Here is a 24,577-nt window from a genome sequence, read left to right as displayed (position 1 = left end):
ATACATAATTAATTAAGACGTTCCACATACATTTTTTGTGGAAATAGGTTAGATGGTTAAAATTGATTCAATCTATAATTCTTAACAATATTACCGCATATCAGAAATTCCATGTAATATGCAAAAAATTGCATAGAAAGTTATATATGTGTATGCTTACGTATATATGTATGTGCATGCTACCATATCCATATACACAAATGACAGCAAAAATCGAGATGTCGTTAATATATTTTTTTTGCTCCTAGCGCGCACACCAAAAACAAATGAAAAAGCAACAAAGAAATTGGGAAAGCCAAAATTGTAAAAACAATCTTAGCAGCTAGTGGTGGTGAGTAAATAGAATAGAGAGAGCACAGAGAGAAAGAGGGAGAGAGAAAGCGCTTCTTTATTGTTGACAAGCTTTAGAAGCAGCTCGAATGCTGCACAGTGTCGTGAGTTTGTTGTGCAATCTATTTTTGGCGGCTTGGTGATAATCATTACATATGCAATGGATATCTACCACATAGTAGCTTGTAATTTTTATAAATTTGTTTTTTTTTTTTATGAAAATACTAAATATATTTACAGTATATTTATCAAGTTGTTATTTCACGTAAAGCTATTGCAGTGTGTTAACCACTGTACACTGTGTTTGTGTGGATCGCCGACTCGGTGAGGTCGTGTCGCCGATTTCATGTTTGTTTTGTTGTTGCTGTAGTCAGGCGAAGGGTGTGTGTTGGGAGGTGGGCGAACACATTAAATTTGTTTGCATTAAATACATGTGTTAATGCACGGACGCACACACATACACATGTCAACAAGCACATATACATATGGATGCATTTGTGAGCGCACGACAAAGAGTGCAAAAATAGTCGAAAAAAATTGCAGCAAATTACAATTTGATTTTATTCTATTTTTGGGTTTCAAACGCATTTTTGTTAGAGCCTCAATCGTCGTTTTAAATCAGTTGGTCTTTTTCACTTTTTATTCATTATTTGCGTTTTGTTCGTTTTGGGTTTTTATTGTTTACTCTGTCATCGTTCTTCGTTGGCTTTTGTATTTGTTTGTGTTATTGAGTTTGATATATTTTGCTCTTTGTCGGCCTGATTGCTGAGCCGAGCAAGTGTTCCAGGTATTGGCTATGTAGCTGCTGCTTCTGTTGTTGTTGTTTTTCTTTTCATCTAACCAGCTAAATAGTTGAATAACAAATGTACAAGTGATTAATAAAAAGCAATAAAAATAAAGCAACAGCGAACAAAACGACAACAATGCAAACAAACACATACGAACACGAACGCAATACAACCATAAGGCACCAACGCTCGCTCTCCTGATTCTCTTCCTCTCTTAAACGTTCAATGGCTCTTTGTACATTTGCGCTCTTGCGGCATCGCAATGTCAACAGACGCAAAATTCGATCCCGTTTACATTGGCTACGTTCACAGTATTATGTTTAATGTGCTTAGCTTGATTGATTTTTTTAACAATTGTAATTAATTTTTTATACTTTACGTAATAGTACATTATCTTTTTACTAATCTAAATGTCACATTCGCTTTGATATTTTTGGACTTTACATACATTCAAACACACACATATATATATACATATTTATATATACTTACATGTTACATGTACTCTACTGAACTCTACAGGCGAAGCTATGAAAATCCGTTTGAAATTTTTTTGGTGGTTGTTGTTGCTGCTTTTTTTTGTATTTGGCGACGTGTTGCCTCAATTAGTGCGCATTTCGCATGTGAGAGAGCTGCACGCAACAACACAAACATACGATTCTTTTGGCTTGCTCTATTTGTGTGTGTGTGCGTGTGTGCCGGTGGATCATGAGAGAGCCAGTCAATGGCTGGGGAAGAGAGGTCATATATATATGTGTGCGCTGTGTAAGAACAAGCTGAAGTGATATATGCATGTGTATATATATATATATATATTCAAATGTATGTATATTTGTATTTACGCATTTTTTCAGCATGATCTGAATGTGTTGTTATAGTTGTTGTTGCTAAATACAAGTTTGTTATGCGTACAAACATATGCAAAAAAAAAAACAATGTATATGCGTATTTAACTACACATGAATACACACGAGTAAATAAGCATGTGTGTGCATGTGTGTATGTGTGTATGTATATGGATGTGTGTTGTGTAAGGCCAACAACTTTTTGGGAACAACTGCAACGATCAGAAACTGCGTCGATAATCTATGGATGTCTTCATACATACATATATACACATACATATATACAGACACACCTATCAAAAGAAATTTTCCAACTTCTTTATTTTCTTTCTTGAAATAATTTTAAAATAAGTTCAATCAAGTTTTTATTGTTTCGCTTGCAGCACATGCAATGCAAATACATAGATATACATACATACATACACATGTACATACATATCTAGTTCATTTACATAGTTTAAAATATACGAAATCGTTTGCTTATCACCAATTTGTAATGGACAACGAAACCCAACGAAATGAGAAAGAAAAAAAAACTGAAAAGAAAAACGAAATCGAATAAACAAATCGCCAGCACTCACATATTAATGATAATTTGCTGAAGGTTAAATTGTTAATAACAAATCGATGGCGTCGTTTGTTTGGTCTGCCGGCAAACTGGAAACTGGAGTGTGAACGCTTTTAGCTCGATCCGATCTCATAATTGTTGCTAAACAGCGTTAATGACAAATCCACACACCTGTTTATATTCAATTATTCCAGCAAACATTCGTGCCATGCCAAAATTGTTATTTCTTTTTAAATTGCGCGCCAAAGCACGTGCTTCAATTGCCAGCTGCATAGCCACAGGGGGCGTTTCTTTGTACTTAATTAGGAAACACAACATAGATGGCGCTAACTAGTATGTTGAGACGAACAATAGCCAGTGGCATAACGCTTGGACTTGGCTTACAGTAGATGGCGCAGCAGAAATCGCGCACTCACATATTTCGTGAAAACATGAACAAGAGATGGCGTAACAGGGCAGCGTTTGTGAATGACATTTAATAATATGAACAAGAGAGGGAGGTAGTACAATATCGTTGCTCTGGTGTATGTCCTATAATATAAGCTCAAGATGGCGCTAGCTCAACTGTGCAGTATATACAAGAGATGGCGCCATCAACGATATTTGGATAATTACGCAATATTTGTAAATGTGTTAAAAAAGTCCAAAGTGAACTTTTTATTAAATGAAGATTGAATAATTCTTAAAGCCCATAAGGCAAATTAACAGCTGTATTGATAAGGGGCAAAAATCAAACATATTGAGGCAGTAATATTAAGTATACGTCTTCGCTGGGCCCCAAAACAGTGTTGAAAATGTTAGAACACATTAGCACTTCAACATCTTTACTTATTTAAGTTTTATTTATGCATCGTTTTTGGTTTTTTTGTTTTAAATATACAATTGGGTACATTCAAACATGCATTCAATTTACAAAGTTTTGAGTTTTAAACGTTATTTAAGTTTTATGAATTTAAATTCATTGATAATATGCGTAATATTTTGTTTTTGTATTTTTTTTTTTTGGTTTTGTTTTGTTTTTAATGTTATGTTTTACAATTACAATACAAAAAAAAAAAAAACAACAACATTTATCTATATTTATATAATATATAGCGTAGTTTTTCTAAGTTTTTAATTTTCAGAATATATTATTTATTTTTTTTTTGTATTTTTGGTATTTTTTAGTATGTATTTTTGGTATTAGTAGTATTAACTATGTAAGCTTGACTTTACGTATAAAATGTTGGATGTTTTATGCTTCAAGGGCATTTCTAAACAAGTTTTAAGATCTTACACAATTTTCTATTATAATGCATATGTATGCATACGTATATATATATATATATATATATATATATATATATATATATATATATATATATATATAGAGTATACACATATATATTAATAGTAGTTGTTTTTTTGGGATTTTTCTTAAGTTTGATGTGGCGCTTACAGAAAAAAAAACTTTGCGGAAGGCTCTGATCAGATTTTCGATTTGAAAAATACATACATTAACGTACATACATACATACATTGATGTATATACATAAGTACACACAAGACGAACATTCATATATTATAAGTGTATACACATGCATGTACATCAGTTTGCATACATACATACACAAGTGTACATATCTACATTACTGAAGATACATACATTAGTATACATAGATAAGTGTACATACATACGCACACATACATAAGTGTACATACACACAAATGTGTTCATACATATAAATGAAATATACATACATACGTCATTATAATGTATATACATACATCATAATATTGCATATACATACATATGAAAGGAAACATACATACTTATGCAGGTGTATGTATGTAGCATCATTGCAGATACAGTCATACATCAGACTGATGTAATACATATACCATAAAATATGCATGCATACATCATAAGAAAGTATATGCATACATACATCAGTTTCATACTTCATAGCAATGTATATACCAACATACATCATAAAAATGTATGCACATACATCAATTTGGGACTGTCTTCACAGAAAGTGGCTAACGAACATTCATCCCCGCGCAGGCGCAGCCAACTTAGTGCGGGCTGTGCAGTGTTGCCAGACTGGCTTGGGAAAGGTTAAAGAAGCTGAAGAAGAAGCTGACATCTACAGCTGGCAAAAGGATTTCGTGGAATTCAACGCATAAACGTTTTGTTCAAAGTGCTCCTTATAGATATTGATTCGTATTTTCGTATTTTCGTTTAGGGTTTTCATTGTTGCTTTTGCTGTTCACTACATTGACTAATTACTGTAGGTAGCGCACCTGGCGGCGGCTGCTTTATGCTCAGTTTACTGTGCTTACGTGCTACGGAAATGTTTCGTCTCGTCTCGTCTCGTCTCGCTCTAGCTGAAGAAGCTACCTCTCTCTCGCTCGCTTTCACGTATGCGTGCTCGCTCTCGCTCTCTCTCTCTGTCCTGCTCTTTCTCTATATATCCTTCGTATATACAATGATAGTCAAACTTAGGGCTAGGCATTTCGTTTTTCGTTATTTATCCGGGCATGGCCCACACACACACAAAAAAAAAATTAGTTTTGGTAATTGTACACGTTAAACTGACTTGGCTAAGGACTAAGAACTAAGCCTAAACGCTAACGACCTACTGCCGTTGGGGCTGGGGCTCTAGACGCGTTCCACTTGCGTGTCCGTGTGGACGGCCTGCAGCTCGAGCTCCGTTTCCTCGGCCAGCGTGTAGACGCCGGGCTTGATCTGCGCCTGGCCAGCTGTGAGTCCGTCGAGCAGCGGACTGCTGAGCGTGTTTTCCGAGGCGTTGGCATAGACGGGCGCCGGCTGGGCCAGGCCCAGGCGCGAGCCGTTCGGATCCATGGTCAGTATGGGCACCAGCTCATGGTTCACATAGTCCTTCAGCACCAGCGAAGTGGGCGTGTCTGCAAAGAGGTCTGAGCATTAAAAGTTTGCCCGCGAGTGGGTTTCGCAAGAGCTTGGCGCACCTGTCACCAGTGTCTCCTCGGTGGGATTGCGCTGATAGAGATGGCCACGCTTCTCATAGTGTCAGGACGCGGGCATATAGTATTGATTGCCATCCTCGTGCGACACATCCAACATGGAGCCGCCGGCGCCGACAGCGGTCGCGGCACCCGCCTTCTTGAACTCGACCACAATGCGTATGCGATGGACGATCTCCTCGTGGATGACATTGAAGCACATGGCGGTCAGCGTCATGCCGGACATGATGTACACCGAGCAGAACCAGGTGGTGGCATTCGAGTCGCGCCGCAGCCCAGGCAGCATGTCGCCGAAGCCGATGGTCGAGAGGCTCATGAAGCAGAAATAGATGCCGTCGACAATTGGCCAGTTCTCCAGGCGGTACAGCACGGCGGCCCCAAACACTATGTAGATGATCATCATGGAGAAGCAGAGCAAGATGGGCGCCAATATGCTCAGGCCGTGCATCGAGCCGCGCGACTCGCTGGCGCTCAGCGAGTCGATGTCGGCGCCGCCCGTGGCCGCTGCTGTGGGCATGCCCAAGCCTGGTATGCCCGTGGGTGTGCCGCCACTTGAGGTAGCCGCAGCGCCAGCTCCGACACCACCGGTGGCAACACCACCACCACCACCACCACCACCACCAATACCACCGCCTGGTGGCGCCTGCTTCTCGGGCGTGGCATGGTAAACGTCGCGCACGTAGTACGGCTCCTGCATGACGGCCTGCTGCTTGCGCAGCTCCTCCTGCTGCCGCTTGCGCTTCATGCGGCGCTCCTTCTCGGCCATGCGCTTCTCGTCGTAGCAGCAGTAGCCGCAGTTCGAGCACAGGCAGCAGCACAGCGCCTTCGAGAACACCTCCCGCGCCACCTTGGCCAGAATGCTGCCCGTGCTGCTCAGGTAGACAAGGGTCAAAGGTATGCCGAAGAAGGCATATGCCACCGTCACGATCCTGCCCAGAGCTGTACGTGGTGCGATGTTGCCATAGCCTGCAGAGAGGGAGAGAGAGACGAGAGTTAGTTGAAGATGTCAATTGGAGGTGTGAGAGCGAGAGAGAGAGAGGGGGAGAGAGAGAAGGGAGAGAGGGGGGGAGATAAGACGGGAGAGGGAGAGAGACAGGAGATGAGGCTAAGAAAGTGGGGAAGACAGAGAGATAGTGAAGGGAGTAGAACGAGAGAGCGAGAAAGGGAGAGACAGGTCACACATGGAAGGAGAAAGCGAAATGCAAAGAAAGAAAGAGGGAGAGAGTGAGAGAGAGCGGAAGATTTTAAACGACGCAGAACTCAAGAGATAGAAGGATAAATTATGAAATACGCTTCATAATAAAGGAAGACATACAAAGATAAAGAGAGAGAGAGAGAGAGAGAGAGAGATAGCAGGAGAACAGGTAAAATAGTGAGGAAGATAAATAGAAATAGTGCGTTTGTGAGAGAGAGATAGAGAGAGATATGGAAAGATGGAAACAAAGAAGAGGACGCTAGAGAGAGACAAAGAGAGAGAGAGGAAAAATCTAAGGATAGCAACATAAATGTAAATTGGACAGAGCTAAACAGAGATAGAGAGAGAGCAAGAGAGAGTCAGAGAGAGAGATAGTAAAGAAGAGAACAGGCTATAAATAGAATATTTAAATTCTTCCGAAGCTTTAGTTAAAATCTCGAGGAATTTGTTGAGAATTTCATAGACTGTACAGCAAATATGACTATATAGTAGCTATATAGCCTTAAGTTGGCTTACTGCATTTCAGCCAACTTCTGTTAGCTTAACAAATCGCTATGGCATAGCGACTTGGATCGGTTTAGTCAGTTCGTGTTGGCGCTTCAGTTGGAAAGTTAGTCGTCGTTATTCTAATTGGAATTCGTGCAGTCGACAGAGCTGATTGGAACGCATCACAAGGCAATTGGCATATCTCCGCCTCGGCTTAAGCATCTGTTGCAGAAATAATTAAGCGGGCGAGGCAATAAAAGTGCCTAACAAGCTGCGTCAGGTAGGCCGCAAATGAACGTAGTTATGTGTGGCATGTGCATGTGGTTGGTGGGCGTGGCAGACGCACACACCTGTATACATTGTCGTCATGTTCGTCAGGTGTCTCATGCATAAATTGAAAATTTCTTAATTTTATTGTTGGCGCTTGACGTATTTTTATGCACACGGCTGTACACCTGCGGGGCAGGGGCAGTGGCAGGAGGCGTCTCCTGTTTTATTGCCGTGACAGTGAATGCTTGGGTTTTATGAAAGCAGCGAGCTGCCGAGTTGCGGGCGCCGGACATTAAGACGGAGCACAGTGCTCAGAGCTCGGAGCACTCAGCGCAAATAAATTGAATCAATATAAAATCAGATGAAGCAAGTCGAGTGCCGACGACACAGCCAATAGAAATAGAGCCAAAGACTTTACATTGCTGCAGGGCCTCAATCACACTCACATACACACACACACACGCTCGCACAGCATGTAATTGCGTTGACAGCAAATTTAAATGAAATCCTCCGCCTGCCCAGAAATCTATGCTATAGCAAAATGTCAATGTGTCAGAAAGCAGACGACGCAGCAGCAGCAGCAGCAGCAACAGCATCACACACCCACACGCACAGCTTGTGATTTGGGTTTGGGGCTAATAATATTGGCATTGACCCGAAACCAAAAGCCGTTGCGCTGTAAAACTCAGCTGGCGCGCTGTCAATTTGTCGAGCAAGGGGTAGGGGCAGGTTGAGCTGATTGAAGCATCTACATATTTTATTGAAAGATATTGAAAGATTTCAATATTTAGACCGTTTATTGTGGGGCGTGTGTGACAGCGGGTTGCCCAGTTAAATGCATTATTCGACGCGTTTAACATACCAAGCATACAGATATATATCCAAATGTATAGTTAGTTATATTCAATAGCAAAGCAAAGTTTGTGCTGAGTTTTCAGACGCTTTTGTTCATTGCAACGCCCGAGCTAAGCGTCTTTTTGGCAAGTTTCTTATGAAAGTTTCTTAAAGTTTTCAGAGTTTATTCTGAAAGTTATATACTGAAAGAACTATTAATCTTAGTATTTCATTTTAATTGGCATTGGCAATTAATTAGCCTGAAACACATCCAGTTAGACTATGCATAGAGTTAGAAAAAATCTAACTAGAAACTCCAATTAGAGTTGAACTGCAGCCAGAGGACTTTGTATGCAATGGCATAAATTAACACAGCTCGACAGCGCATATATACACATATACATACATGTTTGTTCTTTTCAGCACACATTTAATTTAATCTCTGATATAATTTAGTCTACGCTGATCGCCTTCCTTTCTTATTTAGACTGCCCATTTGTAGTCGCTTTCTATTCGTCCAGCCAAATCATAACGACCCTGTCAGAAGCCTATCAGTAGCCATCTCGCTCTTACTGTGCACTTTCCGGGGCTACGTTTAGTAACAGCTATCTTTGTCTCGCTCTTTCGCAGTAAGAGTATGCGGACAAAAGTACAAATGAGAAGCGAGCAAATAAGACGCAAACTCACTCGGATTAGATTTGTACAACTCTAAACAAGGTCAGCTCAGCTGCTCACTAATACAACTGCAACAAAGGCAGCCAATCGCGACAAAATATAATGAAACTAGGCAGCTGTAAAGAGACTTTGCTACTCCTTGCACAAGATGGCGTCATTATATCATAACAATACGATTTTTGATGAAATTGAACAGCTTTTGAAATGTTAAAGATATATATAAATAGTGCTATAGCTTTGTAATCCACTTATCGCTATTTTGCTTATGCATCGGAGCACTCTCATAAAGCAGGATATGTCAACGCATAAAAGCCAATTCCCAGCAAAAGCAAAAAGAAGAAGAAGAAGTAGAAGAAAAAGAAGGGCGCCTGCCCACGCTAGATGCGCAATTGATGATAGTGAGTGCTGTGAAAATGGAAAATGAAATTTAAAATTATTTTGCAACTAAATTACTTGTCTTATTGCCGTCCAGGGATTGCCGGAGTTGGCTATTTATTGTGGCACAGTCGAAGGCAGCGCCAGAGTCGGAGTCGGAGTTGGAGTCGGGGTCGAGGCTGGGGCCGGAGTCGATGCCAAATCGGGACAGAGTCAGAGCAAACCGCCTATAAATTCCCATTTATGCCCAAGACAATCATAGCGAGATGTACGCACACACACACACTCACGCACACTCGTTTACATATAAAGTGTATCCTATATACATGCGAATGTGTGTGTGTTTATTATGGGAAATGTTCCCAAGCTGAAACTAGCAATGGACGCGTGGACGTGGCAGCACGCACGATCCTTGCACGAAACTCTGATTGTGCGTGGAGATGGACTACGCAATGAACTGTTGAAGGAACTGTGACTGCACTGTGACTTGACTGTGACTTTATTTATTTTATTTATGGACAGGTATATGGTATGATATGTGATAAATTTGGAGTATATATATGATATATAAGATATATGTATGACATATATATAATACATGAGCTATATGTGTAGAATACATATGATATATGAGATATAAGTAACGAGTATATCTGATATAAGTGATATATGATTGGAATATATATGACATATGTAAGGAATATATATGTATATATGTGATCTATATGATATATGTGATATATATATAGAATATATATGATATATGCAATATATGAATGGATTATATATGAATATGCACGATATATCAGATATATGTAAGGATTATAGATGATACGTATGATATATACGATATATCAGTTATATAAATATGGAATATATATGGTATATGTAGTATATGAATGTAATATCTTAAATATTTGTGATATATGCAATGTATATGATATGAGGGCTGCCTTATATACTAACATAGGCATAAACTAACTTCAACTTAGTCAATTCTGAGTGCTACACAACTATTTCTTTGCCACAACTTTTCCGATCAAGCAAAAGCTAAACTCCAAAGACGAATCCTGCTTCAATAATGCAATGCGACTTCCCCGCATCTCTAGAAAAGAAAGTGCTTGAGCCGTCCAAAGTTCTCTGATTTCGCACCGAATAATTTCTCTTTGTTCCCGAACATCAATAACGAATGCCTGAAGCCGCTGCAGAAGCCTTTAAACAGCTTCTCTCAGGGCTGAGTGGCAAACAATTGATTCAAGCGAACACCCAAGTTTATTGACTTCCAAGTAGAATGTTTTGAAAAACAATAAAAATATTTTCATGATTTCTTTGCTATATTTTCATTAAAAAGAGGCCTCGAAATGACTTTTCACTAGAATAGAATAGAATAGAAAATGTCATAAAATTCAAAGATTTCATTTTTATTTTAGCTCAAACTTCTTTCTAAGCACAGCTCTGATCATCAGAGTTGTGTGGATACTTTATAATATTGTAAAGTATTAGTAGCAAACGAATGTCGCATAAAATTAAGGGAAGCTCTTTAGCAAGACTTTGCCCAAAGCCTATGAAAATAATATTCCATTAAAAAGGCTCAGGTAACTCCAGTTTAAAGCGACTTAATGTGGGTATGCTAACTGTTGTTTATAGTAATCAAAATTTCATTGGCATTTCGTGTTCCAAACAAATGGGAAAGCGAAGCCAAAGGACGAGCCATCTCTAGGCAATACACACTCTGTGTGTGTGTGTGTGACTGGGGCCCAGTGCAGTGGCTTAGTCGAGGGCTGGCCAATAATAATAATCATATTGTTGGGTGCTCACAGTTCTTTGTAGGCGTTCGTCCAAGAACAATGTGCGTCCATTGAAAGCCGCAAAACAATAATAATAATAATAATAAGCCGCCTGGCAAGCAGGAAGCCATGTTAATACAAATGTCCCAGTGGCTGCCTCTGCTGACTAACGCAATTGCAAACTGACAATGCGACCCGAAATTCCTCCGTCGCAGACCCCCGCCGAGGTTCTCACTCTCTGCGCCTCGCTCTTAGCCAGTTGAGTATTTTATGCAGTGGGCGGCATTTGGGGATTGGGATTGGGATAGGACTGGGACTGGGTCTTGGGCGTATTTGCTTGTCGGCCCTTTGCATGAACTGCCAAGATCAGCACAAAATTTTTGCAAATTTTATTTTATAGCATTTTCACAAGTGGAAAGTCGTGTCTATGCCTCTCACTCACTCACTCGGGCACGTTCTCTAGCCTTGTCCCTGTCCCTGGCTGTAAGTGTGTGTGCTTTGGCCATTCGGGCTAAGCAAATAGCTTCGTTTGTTGTTTTGCTCTATCAATATTTGACTTTCGGCTTGTTTTTTGTGGGTGAACCTACGAAATTACCGAGCAACGACAACAGCAACAACAGCAGCTGAAGACAAAAATTACAAAAAACAAAAATAAAAAGCGCAAACGCCAGCACTTGACAGCCCCTGGGAAAACGAACAACTGCAAAACTCTGCCCCAGCAAAGGCAGCTCACATATATCCCACACACACAGCTTAAATTGAGGTGTGTGTGTGTGTGTGTGTGTCGGAGCGCCTTGACAATGCCAATTGAAAGATATTCTTCTCACATGAGCACACAAATGACAGATGAGCATCTCTGATAAGCCACACTCACACACACACACAGATTGTCAGTCTAACTGGATTTGTCGAAATTGTTCAGAATTCAAAGTTTTACAGCTATGGAATTTGCAACATTTTACCTTATATATGTTTATATATCCATGTATATATAGCTACATACTGCCTCTTCTCTAAATTGTTAAATTGGTCAAATCGACCTAAAGGGAAAACCTATTCGAGTGATTAGCCTCATTTTCTCATTTCTCTGTGTTTGTTATTTGCTGAGCTTTAATTGCTTTTCATGATTGCTTTTCGCCATGCTTCTTGCTTTGCTTTTCGCTATACTTCTCGCTTTACTTCTCGTCTTGCTTCTCCCTATGTTTCTTGCTTTGCTCTTCGCTATGCTCCTAGCAATGCTTCTCGCTATGCTTCTCCCTATGCTTCTCGCTTTGCTTCTTGCTTTGCTTCTTGCTTTCCTTCTCGCTTTGCTTTTCGCAATGCCTCTCTCTACCTTTCCTACCTTACTTCGCTGTGCTTGAAGCTAAGCTTCGCAATGCTTCTCCCTTTATTCTCGCTGTTCTTCATAGTAAGCTTGTTTCTGCACTTCATGCTATGTTCTTGTTATATTTCATGCTCCACTTATGCTTCTCACTTAGCTTCTCATTATGATAACCAGCGACACTATGCTTCTCCCTTAACCTTATCATTCTTTCTTATTGCTATACTATTCACTTTATACCTGTTTCTCTTTGTGCTACTCTCTATGCATCTCGCATATCGCTATACTTCTACATTAGGCTCTCATTATGCTTCCCGCTTCTTACTAACTTCTTACTATGCTTCTCACTAAGACTCTCGTTACGCTTCTCATTGAGCTACAAGTTAAGCTGCTTCATTATACACTCCACTAATCTTCTCACTAAGCTTCTCACTATGTTATTTATAGAGCTTCTCGTTCTATTTCTCGCTAAGTTTCTCTCTGAGCTTCCAAATTTTCCTTTTCGTTAGGTGGCTCTCTGCGCTTCTGCCTAACCTCACGCGCTGCATCTCTCATCATTTCATGTTTCTTGCTTAACTAATCACCATGATTCTCTCTGCTTCTCGCCTTATCGAACAATGTATTTAGCTCTATATAGCTTATAATGCTTCCCTCTGGGCATCGCTCTACAGCTCTCGCTGCAGTTCAATTACTCTGCTTCTCTCTGCTCGCAACGTGGTCTATGCTCTCGGTTACACGTTGTGCTTCTCGTCACGCTTCTCACTTCGCACTGCACTTAGCGTTATTTTGTGCTTGGGTTTTACGTTTGGTTAATTAAACTGGAATATCGAAGCGCCTGAGTTCATGACGCCATCTCATCGATCCGCTGTGGTCTGTAGTCTGGCTTCTGTGGCCGTGTCAAAAGGTGAATGGGTCGTGGACCCTATTGCGGCGCTATCTAAAATCAAGTGCACGAAGTTCACTTGATGTTCTCACCACTGAAGTAAAGCAAATTTCCGTTTGGTGGAACATAAAATTTATGGCCCACGGCCATGGCGTAATGGCACAATGCAGCCAGCTTGTCGGGCAGCCACACATGGCATTTGCTCTCTCTTTCTCTCTCTCTGTCGCTCTCTTGGTGTCTGCTACTCTGTCATGCATGTGCTAAGCACTGGTCTGGTGGGCACTTACCAATTGTGGTCAAAACGGTCAGCGAATACAAAAACGCTTTGGCGAAATTCCATTCATGCGGTGGTCCACCCACGCCGACGCCGCCGGCGAGGCGATGATGATGAAAGTGTGTGTGAAGGAGCACGGCTTCCGTGGCTGGATTGTTGGCTGAACCAGCTGAACCACCAGTGCCACCCCCAGCAGCAGCACCACCACCACCACCACCAGCAGCAGCAATCGAATGTCCGGCAGCCACATCGTCGTGTGATAATTGCAGCATAACATCCTCGTTCAGTCTCTTGATTAATTGGTCTTGAAACTTGGCAATTTCAAGTGCGGCTAATCTGTGAGTGAGAGAGACGAGGTGCGGTGGGGTTGAAAGGGAATAAGTAAGTAGTTTGATAGCTAAGTGTGAAACAGAAATGGGACGCTTTTGCTTACTTTGTCCAGTTCTCCTTGTAGAGTATGTTGAGAGAGACGGTTATGTCCCAGATATTCTCAATGGTGCGCTGTCGTACATCATAAGTGTCCGGCGATAGGGCAAACTGCGCCTGCCCCCCATCCATATCGTTGTCATCCAATCCATAAACAAAGTCATTCGATGCCTGACCGTACGCGCCACGCTCGATGCCATGGCCCAGATCCTGGCCCTGGGCAACTGCAGCGGCCACCGTGTCATTGTCCGTGTGTGGTCCCTGCTGCTGTTGATGCTGTGGCTGGTGCTGTGACTGCGTCTGCGTCTGCGTCTGCGGCGACCTTTGCTGTTGATAGATGCCGTTGCTGTTCCCATTGGTGTTGCTGTTGTGGCTGTTGCGCTTGGTGGATGCCAGCGTATGCTGTTGATGCAGCAGTGCCGAGTCCTCGTTCTCGATGGTTAGGAATATAAAGGAGCCTGCAAACAAGACCAGCAAACAGCATTAGACTCATGGGACTTTACACAGACAAACAACGACAACATAGTGTTAGCCTCCAAAATAAGCAACGGCAACTCATTTGTATTGTCAGCATAGTGGGGCTTGGGGCTTGGGGGTTGGGGTTTGGGTCTTGGGGCTTGACTGCTTTGGCCAAATGGCCAGCCAAGCTGGCCAAGAGTCATGCACGGCAATCATCAGCTCTTAAATAGCCCAATTTTATGGCCAACTTCGCATTGCAATTGTGTTGCTTAAATTGTGCCCATTCAATTTCTCTGTATTTCTCTGTATTTCTCTCAATTTCAATTCCAATTCAGAAATTTGCCAAGAATTTGTCCGAAAATCGTTGCTTTGTCAAGCTAAGCCAGCAGTAAGTCCTAAGGAATTTATTTTACGGCCTTTTACACAGCAATTACAAGTTAAATCAGTTATTGTTTTATTACATATATTACAAGGCTTTTAGATATTTTACTTTGACAGAGCAAAGGCTGCATTTTGTCCCAATTAATACGAAATGTACAAAATATTTATTCATCTCAAATAAAAATGATTTTTGTAATTTTCATACTCGTTTCCTCGTTCATTCTGGTTTCAATTTTCAAAAATAATTAAATCGAATAATTCCCAAATCTTTATTCTGCAATTGACTTAAATAATCGCTTTCATTGTTCACATATAGTTGTTCTCACTCAACTTATACTTCCTAACTTATGTATTCCTTTGTTTTAAGCTTTTTGCTTAGTTTCTCTTTAATTCTTAGCTCAGCTTAGTTTCTTAGTCGCCTTCTTTAAGTGTTTAGGCTTGCTTAGAATCGACTGAATTTTAAAGTTTTATATTTTCTCTCAACTTTCACTAAGTAAAACTTAGCTTCTTTCTTCTGCATTGCCTTTTTAGCTTTTGTACTTTAAGTCTCAAGTTATCTGTGATAATATTTGTAGTCAATAATGAACTCTTTGTTCTTTTACCATTTTCCCAGTCTCTGTCTGCATCCCTTTCTTTCTCGTTCTGACTCTCTCCCTCCCAGCTTGTCGCTCATACTCTTTACCTCCTTTTGTGTGGCTCTCCCTCTCTTTCTCTCTCATTCTCTTTTTATATCGCTCTCTCTCTCTCTCTCAATCAATCAATCTCTCTTACTATCTCTATGCTCATCCTGTCACTTTATCTCTGTCGTTTTCTGTTTCTTTTCTTCTCTATATCTCTCTTTGTCTCTCTTCTTTTCTATTTCTCTATCTTTATATATATTTTTATTCTAACACTTCCTTTACTTGGGTCTATTTATTTATTTTTATTCTCTCTCTTTCTTCCTTCCTGTCTTTCTCTGCCTCTCTGTCTCAATTTCCTTCTCTTTTGTCTCCCTCCCTCTCTTTTTCTCTCTGTTTTACTCTCTCTAATTTTCTTCTTCTCTCTGTGTCCCACAATCTATTTCTCTCTCTGTCTCTGCCTTCCTCTCCCTCTCTTTCTCTCTTCCCTCTAGCGCTAGAACTATCAAATGGACTTCAGGCTTGACATCGAACTCTTCTAAATTAAGTTCAATTCATCAAAACATTGACATTTTTAAGATATTTGCCCGTCGTGGGGACAGGCCTCTAGGAATTCCGGTCCATCAAAAAAGGGCAACGGGTCATGACGAATAGTCAGTGCCCAGTGCCCAGTGCACAGTGTAAAGCTTGACATTTGCTGCACAAATTCCGAGGCTGAAGCCTTGTCACTCACATAATGTCTATGCTGATCAACCAACACACTCACTCACACACGCACACACACACTCTGGCGCATAGGCAAACATGTGCTGCTGTAGCGGCATTTGTCAAGTTTGTGAAAAAGTTTTTCTGCTACACTCGCCGTAACTTGAACAACATTTTTCCATTTTTTTGTTGCTTTTTTTTGGGTCTGCAAATGATATTATGAGGGGTATGATGAGTCGATGTCGTCGACAAAAGCCAACACATGTCAAAGTTAAAAATAATACATGAGCGTGTGTGGCAGCACTGTGAATTGGCGGCTGGACGGCAGCAGCAGCAGCAGCGGCGACAGCAGCAGCAACACAAAAGAAGCAATTGTTGTTGTTGTGCTTGGCCAACTTGAAACTTTTGTTGAAGCGTTAAAATGCACGCAAAATGGAGTACACACTAGCACATATGCATAAACACGCACGCACACACACACACACACAAACACACACGCGCACAGACACACAGTTAGCTGTCAAATGGGCGTGTGCTGACGTCACAAACTCACGCACCGGAGCCTAGAGAAAGTTAAATAATTGTTTGTGTCATTTGATGATTTCCTTTAACAAGGCAACACGGCTAACTTTTTGCGCAGCTGTCACATACAGCTGTACACACGCTTACACACACGCACACACACGCACACGCACACACATGCTTGCTGGAGATGAGCTACAGCGCAATTTTGAGCAACGTCTTCCTCAATGAATGGGAAAAAAACCAAAGAAAACTCTGAAGGCAACATTTCAATTAGCCTTAAATGTCTTCAACTATTTTTCGATGTTATAAAATTGATAAGAAATTAATTAAAATTTTTTTAAATAATAATATAATAATAATTATTAATTATTAGTTGAATCTAAATCAAAATAAAAATATAAATAAATTATATTACATACATTAGAAATCCATTTGCATTTTTATTTTGTTTGCAGTTGCCATATGTGTGAAAAAATGCAAGCTGGCAACACTGCAAAGATCTCATCTAATGCTAATTATTTAAGGAATTGTTAACAATTGGTCAAAAATTTATGAAAAAATCTAACTAGACTTACGAAGCTGATATATGTCTAAAAAAGTGGCTCTAAAATATTGAGTTCATGTCAAATAGTTAACTGGCTGTTAAAGTTAAATGGATTGCTGTTTAAAATTCTGCGACTTTTTCTGTGTAAAGTAAAGCTGTGACAAAGTAAAGCTTGACTTTCAGAAATCTTTAGAAATGTTGTGACTAGCTGAAGTAACTGTGCTAAGTAGCAGTTTCATATGACAAGTAGAACTAAATTTGTAGAAAGCTTATTATAATTAAAATATATAATTAAAAAATATATATTATTAAAATATATATTGTCTTGAGCTGCTGTGACTTGCTCACTCAATCGTGACAAGTAGCAGTTTCGTTCATTCTTCGTTCAACTCTGACAAAGCTGAAGCACAACTCTTAGATAACTTTTATATGATGGGTCATAAAATGTTGTGACTTGCTCACTTAACCGTTAATAGTAGCAGTTTCGTTCCTTACACCCTTCAACTCTGACAATGTAAAGCTTAGCTCTGAGAAATCTGCCAGCTTCAGTGACTTTCACGCTTCGCCGTGATACGTTCGGCATCTCCGACGCCCCTTCGATTTGTTTAAAGTATTTGATGTGGCGCATGTGCTGCCTGGCTGCCAGCCAGCCTGCCTTTTGCATGCTGCCTATTTTGTCACTTTGTCTCGCAGCCTGTCACTTCCGTGGCCGACATGTTCGCACAGCCGTCTTTGGTTTCAAATGCGAGTACACATGGCTGGCGACACGGCAGCAACATGACAGCGATGCCAATGTGTGGGATGATAATGCCAAACACACTCTCACACACACACTCACATACACACACACACACATAATTGTCAGCCGCATAACTTCTTGAGTTTTCGGCCTTGTGGCACAACTCGCGGCCGACGCCATTTTGGCGTTTTCTTTCCATTTCGCATGCGGCTGGCAAAATGATTAATTAAATTTATCACATCGTTGTTGCTGCCGCTGTTGTTGATAATTTAAACGTCGAAATTGTGACAAGATACATTAGGTATCTGTTGTTACAACTGCTCAGACACGAGCCCTCTCTATCTCCATATCTAACTCTAACTCTAACTATAACTGTATCTGTATCTGACGCAAAGCAGCCGCAAAAGTCAGCGGCTTGAAAGGGAAATGTTGCGTTAATTAGTCAACATAACGAAAGCTCCTGAGGACAAACAGCAATGTGACAACAAAATGTTTATACAACTGATAGTTTCTCAGTCTAACTATGTGTGTATATATATATATATATGTATATATATATATATATATGTATATATATATATATATGTATATATATATATTTGTCTGGCTATAATTAATCTAGCGAAATGCCACAGTTGCTGTCCAAATTTAATGAGCAGCTTGACTCGAGCGTCTAGATGTCAGCGACACGTTACAAATGAGCTCGGCTTTCTCAGATCTGCCTTAATTGGCCTTCAATTTAAGGACTAATCTATAAATACTATCTGTTCTTATTCGTGTTTAAAAACGGAACTAAACGAAAGAAGCAAACACCTTCCTTCGACAACTCTTTTAATGTTTCGCTTTTGGGTCAGCCAAAAGTTGCACCTAATTTTTTATAATACGAGGTCTGCTCAAAGAGTATCACGAATTTTGTATATGTTCTACATAAATGATTTTTATATACCTGAAATTTATTTTAACCCAACTTAGTAAACTCTTAAAGATGTTATTCCAATCCACGAAGCTCTTCATAAAATCATTTTTCTACTAATTTCAGCTTCTTCTTATCTATTGTCGCCTATGAGAACAAGGCTGCAAAAACAGCTGAAATGATCATTTTATATAATATATATATTATATAGCCATATTCTGATTTGAGTCAGTGTCATTTCAGCAAAAGAGAATCGATGCCTGAAGCCATGAGACAACTTGACAAACGTTTCTCAATCAAGCTTAACAGCTCACTCCTTCAGATACTTGAGCATATTCGTAGGCTTTTCTCAGTTTGGATGGGGCAATGCCGACTCTAGACTTACCGAGCAAAGTGTAGGCCAGTAGCAGCATGCAGATGCCTAAATTGGTGAGCAGAGCGGACCAAACCGTTTGAGCTGTTTGCTTGCGCTTCTTGGTTTTGGTGGCATAGCCAGGCGGTGCCTTGGCCTCGGATGCACTGGGCCCAGAGCCGAAGCAGGCGCACCAGCCCTGGCGCCGGGGACGCTGCTGCGACTGCCCAGCGGACGTCGTCGATGGTGGCTCTTTGCGTGTGGGCACTGTATTGGCTACCAGCTGCAGGGGCAGCAGCTTGGCATTGCTCTTCAATGTGCCGCAATTGCTGTTAATGGAGCTGCTGGCGCTGGTCGCCAGGGTGGGGGCTGGGGGTGGCAATAATTCGGTGACATAGCCAATGGTCGAAGCTGTTGGGTATTTAAGTATGCCTGCTGGCTGCGGCTGTTGCGTTGCCGGCTGCGGCGGCTGCTGCTGTTGCTGCTGCGTTGCCACTTCAATGTCCTCCAGCGTCGGCATCGGCAGCAGCTGCGTCGGCAGCTGGGTCGGCAGCTGGGTCGGCAACTGGGTCGGCAACTGGGTCGGCATCTGGGTCGTCAACTGGGTCGGCGTTGTCAGCGACATGGATGTCAGCGACATGGGCATCATCGTCGTCGGGTTCGTCGGCTGCTGCTGCTGCTGCTGCGGCTGCAGCGTTGATGAAGTCGTAGTCGGGTTCGTCATCGAGGTGATCGTAATTGGGATGAAATTGGTAGGCGTGGGCGTCTGGATGGGGATCAAAGGGGAAGTTGAAGGCGTCGATGTCGGCATCGGGATCGTCGTCGTCTTGAAAGTGCTTGTTGAAGGCGGCGTGGACAGCAGCAGCGGCAATGTGGGCGTTCCTGCCCCGACGCTGGATAAATTGGATAGTACGCCAAAAGAACCGTAACTGCTGGTTGACGTAGTCGGGATGCCGCCATATCCCAGACTCGTGGCTGCCCCATAGCTCTCTCTGTCCCCGCTGTACTCGCCGCATGTAACTCTCTGCGACGCAGGCGGCGGCCCAGATGGCATCTGTATTGTTTGGTCCGAATTCATCTTGCATTTGTGGTGCTGGTGTTTGCTCCTGGCGTTCGGTTAGCTGCAAACGAGACAAGTACATAAATTAAATATCAATTATATATGACTATAATACAATATCTATCAAAACTGAGTAACAAGAAGTCTTCATAAAATTTGGATACAAAATCAATTTGAACTTCTTTTATGCTGACCCAGCAAGAGTGTTACTGTTGCCAATAGTTATATTTCAACAGCTATTCAAAAAATCTACAAAGTTTATTTCTTAAAATGTTGCATAAGATTTGCCATTTAATCAAGAAGCGTCTTACATTTGTGGAATTTGTGGAAATAATCTGAAATATTCAACCAAATTCCGGCTCAACTGTTGAGCGTGCGTAATTTGAGTTTTATCGTGAACTCTGTCGTCATTAGACTTCAACGTGCACGCAATTCTGCACATAGCAAAAGAAAAGTATTTTTTTGCAGCTTAAGCCAACAGCCAGACAGATATTGTCACGAAAACAAGAGCGCATAGTCGCCTTAGCAACCAGCTCTTAGCAGGTCTCAGAAATGTTGACGCTGAGCCAGCACTCGAGACGCATTTGCCGGAATAAAAGCCGACGCTAGAAGCACAGCTCTTTTGTGATCATTCTAAGCTCATGAAAATGTATGTAACAGGCAGAAAGAGTCGTGGCTGAAACAATTAAGTATATATATTCTTGAGTTGATTGACTCGTTCGATCTATGTCAGCTTGTCCATTCATATGAATGCTGCGATCTCATTAGTTACAAAAGCTTAAAACTTGAAATACATATTTTTAAAGAGTGTTTTTTTTAGAGAGGAATGCTTAGAATACATAAGTTTTCGTCGAATCATCAATACACTCATGGAAAATTAATATTTGTTGCTAGGCTGGCGGATCCATTGGTCGACATGTCTTCAAAAACAATATTGTGATGATACTTATGATGGTAATCAAAATTTATGTTTTGTAGCAGTTATTAAATAAATTATATCTGAATACGAATGTCATAAAATTTTAAATTTAATAAAGTTTATTTTATTGATATTAAAAGTTAATTATTTTTTTTTTATTTTAATTTAAACTTATGTAAATCTAAAAGAAACATTTGGTATATACCATACGTAGCTTGAGCTTAACATGTTTTCTCCATAAGCTGCTAAATTTTTCAGGCTTAACTACAATGGAGTAAAATCTAGCTAAAAGTAGTCGAAGCTTAAAGTAAAAAAAGAAAACACTTAAAAATCTACAAAAATCTGTTGAGTTTTGTAGAAGTTGCTCAAGCTTCGAGTAAAGACTAAAGGAAAAATAACTAGGTTCAAAAAGAAGCGCTGACAGTGTCATAGAGAGCTTAATATCTTAACATCACAAGCTCTGTTTACTAGCCCGGGTCATATTCCATTCCGAGTCTTTATTTAATTTGAGTTTTATTGTCTTAATTTGTTGTTGCCCTCCGCTTGGTTGCTATTTCGTTCTCTGTTCTCTATTTGCTTGCGTCTGTTTGCAAAAAATAGAAGTAGAAGGAGAAAAAACAGCTCGTGAAGTGGAAAAGACCTTGATGCTGTCCGAGCTGTCCACCTTGCGGCAATATTCGCACCTGACCACGCCTCAGATGTGCGCCCAAACATTTACCTTGCACCTGCATGGGAAATGTGCAACAAATTTTGTGCACTTCAACTGAATTATTGCCATTGTTGTTGCAACTGGCTTGCCTAGTTGTTTTTGTTGTTGTTGCAAATTGTTACTTGGCACGACACTCGACGGCCTTTTGACCGGCTTTGCCAATGCAACAACACCGACAACGGCTGCCTCGTTGTTTGCTTTGCTTGGCGGGGCGTGCAGGTGGGAGCAGGCGGGACTCGGTGGCAGCTTAAAATATGCAACGCACACTTAAGCAACTCAGTGGCAGCTGCCGCTCTGAGGCGTTCATAATTGCCCAAGCAGCTATACGCCTACATTGTGCCGCCTTGAACGCATACACTCGCACCTGCGCTGCTTGTGAGCCTTCAATATACCCTGGCGAGTGTATAGAAAAAAGTAAGCTTAAACTAAATTGTTACTTATATAAACTAGTTTAAACTATTTGATTTAACTCGTTTTGCCGCTACTCCTTGCTGCAATTCTCAATATATAAGAAACAAGCTCTGCTGCTCTTTTGTAAAGTATAAAGTTTAAAACTTTATTTTTTAAAATAATAAATAAATATTAAAATATTATTTATTAAAATATTTATTTATTAAACTTTTAATATATAAATGTAGTTCGCTTCAAATTTAAAATGTTTTCAACTGGGGAGTCTTCTGCCCAATAGCTCCCCTACAATTTTAATGAATTTCAATATTTTTCTCGTTATATATCTTAATATAATAGAATTTATATGAATATGAATCGAACTAAATTTGATCTATTTGGAGCTTTACTCTATCTTTCATTTTCAATATGAATATATAGTCTAACTTTAGTCTGGTATGCCCATTGGCATCACAGCTGCGCAGGGTATTCGAGCCTCAGCATCTCGAAGAAAATACATTTTTGTTTTTCTTGCTTCTTCTTTGGCATTTCTTTGCATTCATTTGCGCTTTTCCAGTTAGCTGGGGGCTAATCAGCCGACGCTTTTCTTTCGCATTTCGCAATGCTTTGCTCTGCACTAATTGCCAGCCAATGGATTTTTCGGAATGCGTTTTCTAATGAAAACTAAACAATTTCCACGCTCACATGCATTTCAATCAGTCGGCAAATACAAACAATGCAATTGAATCGATTCTGCACAACTTTTCCTTAAAGGCGAAAGAGACAGCTATACACTGTTTAGGTGTGTGTGTGAGAGCGAGAGCGAGGGGGAGACGAGCTGAATTGGTTCTAGTCAAAGCAATAGCTATAAGCCGCTTAGGCGGCACTGCGACCTTTACGCAATCGCCTCAGCAGGCGGCGTCGCTCGGCTTCGATTGGGTTGTCCAATTGCCAAGGCGATTAATTTCGGGTAATTACAATTTAATGAAAATCATTCAATTGTGCAAATTAATGAAAATGTCTGCACAGTTTAAGCCAAAACCATAAAGTGGCCAGCACTGGCCACGCGTTTGCACAGTCTCAGACCACAGTGGGCGTGGCAGCTGCCTAATGCTCCTTAATTACTCGCACTAAGCTCAATTGAAACTCAAAGGGCGCACGCAAATCCTATCAATGACAAATACATACACAGACGTACGTATGCCTATACACATATATATATATATATATGTATATATATATATATATATATATATATATATCTGAAGCCATGATCATAATACCTTGAAGCATGGGCGTGGCTGTTGGGCATAGTCGACAGCCAAATACTCTAGGCCCAGCTGACGCAATAATTCTACATGTTGGTTGTGCTTGAAGCTGTTTGGCCTAACTGAGATATAGATTAAAGGAAATCTCCTTTCTTAAACGTGTATATATAGCAATCAGGATGACTAGTGGAATCAGCAAAGATCTCTGTGCGTTTGTCTGTTGGCCTTAACAACTATTCTAAATGAGTAAAAAAGAAGTTTAAATGCCTAATAGTTATAAAGAATATTTTGGCTGTAATTAATGAAAAAAAATATATATATGTATATATATATATACATATATATATATATATCTATTATATATATATATATAAATATATATATTTAAATATATATACGATCCGCACGATCAGTAGTTGTCTATATAGTGGCATGTATTAGTCTGTCCTTCATATCATGTAAAATGAGTTAAAAATAAAAAAGTTACTCAACAGCAGCAAGAAAACACTCATTTGTTACACATGTATAGCATGAGTTAGCTTAGCTCTGTCTGTTCGCATTTCTTTCTGATTCTAACTCAATTCAAGATGCGTGTAAATTCTCACTCAAAAGGGGCTCAGCTGATCTGCTGGCGTTGTCTTTTGAGTGACTTTTGGGTATAAAAGGGCGAGCATCGGCTGCGGGCGATCAGTCAATTTTCTGACCTGGACTGGGTCAGTCGCAGTGCAGTGCAGTGCAAGTGGTGAATAAATTTAAGTTTTTTTTTGTTAAATTGTTTAAGTTTAAAAAATTGTTTTGTTTATAAATATTTAAATATATATTTAAGTTTTTTTGTTTTTGAACATTGTCAATTTGTTTAATAAATATTTAATTGTTTAAGCGTTAGAAATATATGATTGTTAGTATTTAAGTTACTTTTAATTATTATTAATAAAAACTAATTGTTATTGTAAT

The 24,577-nt window shown here is 40.3% G+C and overlaps 1 protein-coding gene across 1 annotated transcript in view; it reads right to left on the bottom strand.

The window, feature by feature from the left end:
• Positions 1 to 4,962: 4,962 nt before the first annotated feature.
• Positions 4,963 to 24,577, bottom strand: part of LOC111601830 — a 98,697-nt gene continuing 79,082 nt past the window's right edge. The window contains exons 3-8 of the mRNA XM_030223506.1: positions 19,314 to 20,401; positions 14,053 to 14,503; positions 13,633 to 13,955; positions 6,150 to 6,485; positions 5,505 to 6,092; positions 4,963 to 5,441 (exon numbers count right to left, since the gene is read on the bottom strand). Coding sequence (XP_030079366.1) covers positions 5,566 to 6,092; positions 6,150 to 6,485; positions 13,633 to 13,955; positions 14,053 to 14,503; positions 19,314 to 20,358 — 2,682 coding nt within the window. The 5' untranslated portion in view covers positions 20,359 to 20,401 and the 3' untranslated portion in view covers positions 4,963 to 5,441; positions 5,505 to 5,565. The remainder of the gene's footprint in view (positions 5,442 to 5,504; positions 6,093 to 6,149; positions 6,486 to 13,632; positions 13,956 to 14,052; positions 14,504 to 19,313; positions 20,402 to 24,577) is intronic.

The sequence above is a fragment of the Drosophila hydei genome, unplaced genomic scaffold (genome assembly GCF_003285905.1).
Source record: "Drosophila hydei strain 15085-1641.00,03,60 unplaced genomic scaffold, DhydRS2 tig00000232-arrow-arrow-pilon, whole genome shotgun sequence".
Lineage (NCBI taxonomy): Eukaryota > Metazoa > Arthropoda > Insecta > Diptera > Drosophilidae > Drosophila > Drosophila hydei.
Note: the sequence above shows the minus strand (reverse complement) of the source record. Positions and strands in the feature narration are given on the sequence as shown.